The 3,986-nt window shown below is 44.2% G+C and overlaps 3 protein-coding genes across 3 annotated transcripts in view; 2 read left to right on the plus strand and 1 right to left on the minus strand.

Annotated features, from left to right (window-relative positions):
- The window catches only part of SARC_05670 (hypothetical protein), a gene marked incomplete at its 5' end in the record, with an annotated part of 8,444 nt that extends 7,768 nt beyond the window's left edge, over nucleotides 1-676 (plus strand). The window contains one exon of the mRNA XM_014300460.1: nucleotides 270-676. Coding sequence (XP_014155935.1) covers nucleotides 270-613 — 344 coding nt within the window. The 3' untranslated portion in view covers nucleotides 614-676. The remainder of the gene's footprint in view (nucleotides 1-269) is intronic.
- Nucleotides 677-902: 226 nt separating this feature from the next.
- On the plus strand, nucleotides 903-1,318 carry SARC_05671 (hypothetical protein; the record flags this gene model as incomplete). Its single annotated transcript, XM_014300461.1, has 1 exon — nucleotides 903-1,318. A coding segment is annotated over exon 1 (375 nt), but the record flags the coding sequence as incomplete, so codon positions are not given.
- Nucleotides 1,319-1,862: 544 nt separating this feature from the next.
- On the minus strand, nucleotides 1,863-3,435 carry SARC_05672 (hypothetical protein; the record flags this gene model as incomplete). Its single annotated transcript, XM_014300462.1, has 2 exons — nucleotides 1,863-2,044; nucleotides 3,240-3,435. 2 exons carry the CDS (start codon nucleotides 3,433-3,435, stop codon nucleotides 1,869-1,871), a joined length of 372 nt encoding a protein of 123 aa, XP_014155937.1. The 3' UTR covers nucleotides 1,863-1,868.
- Between the last annotated feature and the right edge of the window lie 551 nt (nucleotides 3,436-3,986).

The following is a 3,986-nucleotide window of genomic DNA, read 5'->3' on the forward strand; positions in this document are numbered from 1 at the left end:
GTAAATTATGTAAACGTCAGATTGCTAAGGAATTATTACTTCATATGGTCATTCTTGTACATAGAAGGGCACTAAATGTGACGATATGTTTCTACTGCCTCGTCAATTGTCTAAAATTTAGACACTGTATGCGATATGGACAATAGTATTTGTTTCCGAATACAGCGCCGTGCTAAACAGATTAATCCTACCAGTGATCATTCTCCATATCGTGCGATCCATTTCAATATGTCTCCGATACCTCGTTAATTGTCCACATCCGCAGATAGTGCGTGACTTGGGCATTGCTCGCGTGTGCGAATACATCGCCATACTAACCGTTTGCTCCCTACTAATCATACTCATCTGTTGCGTACCGTTCACATACGTCGTCTTCCTCGTTAATTGTCCACACCCACAGATTGTGCGTGACCTGGGCAGTGCGTTTGTGTCTGAGCACGGGGCGCTGCACACGATTCTGCTGGACGACCCAGAGACATGGGATGATGAAGAAGAGGTGCTCAATGCCAAGGAGAAGGACGTCATTGCTAAGCTGCAGACATCGCTCAACCGCATCACCGCCAGTATACTGCTGATAGACCAGAGCTTGTTGGTTATGGATGGCTTCGAATAAACCGCGATGCATTGCTGAAGGGTTTGAACTTGGTTTACGAGGGGGGGTTTTTTAGCTGCAGCGATATTGCGCAGGGGACACTTACTGTATCCGTGAGAATGTGCCGTCAGGTATGCGCTTTTCTTGACCTCGTGCGAAGGGCCTCAGACCACTACGACTCGTGGCTTGTAGCTAGATATGCGATGTCTGGGAGGATTGCGGTGGGGATTGGCCACCCGTCATACACACAGGGTTTAGGGTTTTACCCACTTGTCAGTTGCTTGCTTGTGCGCACACATTTGACAGTGCCATGGTCTCTGCTGAGTACAAGCCTCAACGGCAGTGCGCCAAATGCAGTGGTCAATCAGGCATCCTAATTCAGGGTGTCTGGTTGCGGCCTGTCGTTTTAGGGTTTTAGGGTTTGGTGTAGCCAACGTCTCCATGATCGCCGTTGTAGGCGCGCATAAGTGTAGCACGCCCGATTGGCCCATCGATATGCCCACCTTCATTAGAGCACCTACACCTATGCCTACCTTATTTGGGTACCTACACTCATGCCTGTCTTTTTTGGGTACCAACACTTATGCCTGTCTTATTTGGGTACCTACACTTATGCCTGCCTTATTTGAGTACCTACACTTATGCCTGTCTTACTTGGGTACCTACACGTATGCCTGCCTTAATCGGGTACCTACTCTTTTGCCGCCTAAGGCTGTGCATCTATTCTACGCCTGCTTTGTAGGAGCGCAAGCCGGTGTTGCGCATGTCTTCGCGGGCTTCTTCAGGTTACAGACAATCGTTGCCAGTGCGCTTGATACTACTATACAGAACGCCCCGATGGACTATTAATAGATAATTATAAAATAGGCAAGATGTAGCGTTTCTAAACCCCAATATATTTATATATATATACATATATACATATACATATATATATTGTGTGTGTGTGTGTGTGTGTGTGTGTGTGTGTGTGCATGTATCCTCAAGATGACCGAATACTTATCGCGGATGTATACTTGCAGAACCACACGTGCAATAGAAAGGCGACTATACTCTCGCACCCACTATTCAACTAGCACCGCCACTCTGGCCTAACTTTGGGTGATCACGTTGTCAATGGGGAGGTATGCTTGTACACTGGTGTATGCTTGCACCACTTGACAACACATCAATGTAATCTACGCGTACCCGTATAATAACTCGCAGTAATCGTGTCGACACAGTCCGTTTGCATTCACAACTATAGTATACACCACTCGACTAATGGTTTGCAATGCTACTGCCACTCGGGTTTTAATGCCATATCATCTATATCGCTAAACACATTGTAGATGGGGTAGTCCGTCTGTAGCATTGGCACTTCCAACAGACCTTGTAGCACCGCCTTGCATGGCACCATGCGGTTATACAGTCGCACGTTTTGCGTTGGTCGAAGCGAGATCTTTCGGATGCCTGTGTGGGGGGGGGGGTATAGTGTGTATAAATGAGATCAAGTACTGAGTGTAGGTAGATAGATACATGCGCTATAGATCCAAATGCACTTTTCGAGTTTTAGGGTCTAGTAGAGTAGAAGAGATTGGCGCTATGCTGAAGCATCCATATATATATATATATATGTGTGTGTGTGTGTGTATATGTTATATATATATATATATATATATATACATATATTTATATATATATATATATATAATATAGATAGATATATAGATATATATATAAACCGCTTAAAAGAGTAGAAAGCGGTTGTTCAGCTGTACATTTTCAGTTGGAATGATGAGGACCACCGGAGGCCTCTGTAGAATGCGTTGTGATCAGAGGAGACGGGTAATCGAATGTATATGATAAACATATTCTGCGTGGGTTAACATGGCGTGTACTAAACGATCAGTAATCTATACATATAGTGAACATACAAGTACTTCTATGTGAGTGAAAATGACAAGTACTAAGGTCAGTAATTAATACATATGGCAAGCATAAAAATACTTCTGCGTGGATGGATGGATGGATTATCCTCAGAACTAGTTCGCCCATTTTAGCGGATATATAGCGTTTCGGACGCCTATGTAATCGTCTAAATAGAATATAGCGTTAGACATGCATACAGATATTGTGCGCGTGTGCAAGTAATTATTTGCCCATACTATACTTGTGCTCCCCCGTTTGTCCAGTATATTCGTTATAACCACGAGTGCACGCACCTCTTTACAAGCACAAAGCCCAGACTATAGGCACAAACACTCAACGACGGATAGCTTGCCCTTCCACCAACAAACTCTCAAGAATGAATATATGTACACGCATGTGCAAAGACGTGCCTTACTGCCCCCTGTGTGAAATGTAGTGAGGTCGACTTAATAACATCGCTTGGTATGACTAGGGCTAAAGATTGCTATGACGATATAGAACTAACTACATCCGCACATAACTGCACATCTGGTACCATATGCGTGCATACACAAATACATGCCAGATAGCTGCATAAACGTATACAGGTACCTCCGATATACACCTCGACATGCAACATAAATATATGCATCTCATCAGTTACTTACAATATAAACATACACATACATCATGCACAGACACCTCTACACGGACACCTACAATACCAACATTCACACCAACGCAGGCTTCTACCTACCTAAGCCCAGGGCAAAGCCACTGCTCAGCCCATATTTGATGGCACCGCTTGGCTTGGCCAGAGTGAGGTCCTTCTGCGGCGACGCCTTAAACGCGTGCGTGCCTCTTGCAATGACGATAGGGCCCGTTCTTTGGAGATCGTTGGCGAGCATGTCGTCCATAATTAGCAGCACAAACTTGCTGGACGATACACCCATGCCTGAATGTGTATAAAGTGCGGGTGTTGCGTGTGTGTGCGCGTATTTTTAGTGGTGTGTTCAACGATAGCAAGCGTATCAATCATGACTAAGTACAAACGTACTGAATGACACACACATACCTGTATGCACATCCGCTAATTAAGTGCGAGTGTAGGTATGTGCGCGTATAGCCTGTTGATGTGTTAATAACAGCAAGCATATCATAAATTACTAGCAGCACAAACTTGCTGCACGAGCCCCCCCTGCCCATAGGTACATGACAACAACAAGTGTGATTGTATGTGTGTATGCGTGTATTAAGTAAAATTTGACAGTAGCAATAAGGACATCCAGGAATGATAGCGCCTAGAGCGAGAACGCACCCACACAAGCATTCATATGCAATGATAAGATGTGAGTGCGATACACGGCACAAACTGGCTTATATGATTAAAATATGACGTCTCCTGCATGAACGTACATGCGATGATCAGCTTGTGAGTACACGTGTACGTATCTGACATGCGCAAATATGAATATATACATATATATATATATATATATTATAT

The sequence above is a fragment of the Sphaeroforma arctica genome, assembly GCF_001186125.1.
Source record: "Sphaeroforma arctica JP610 unplaced genomic scaffold supercont1.370, whole genome shotgun sequence".
NCBI lineage: Eukaryota > Ichthyosporea > Ichthyophonida > Sphaeroforma > Sphaeroforma arctica.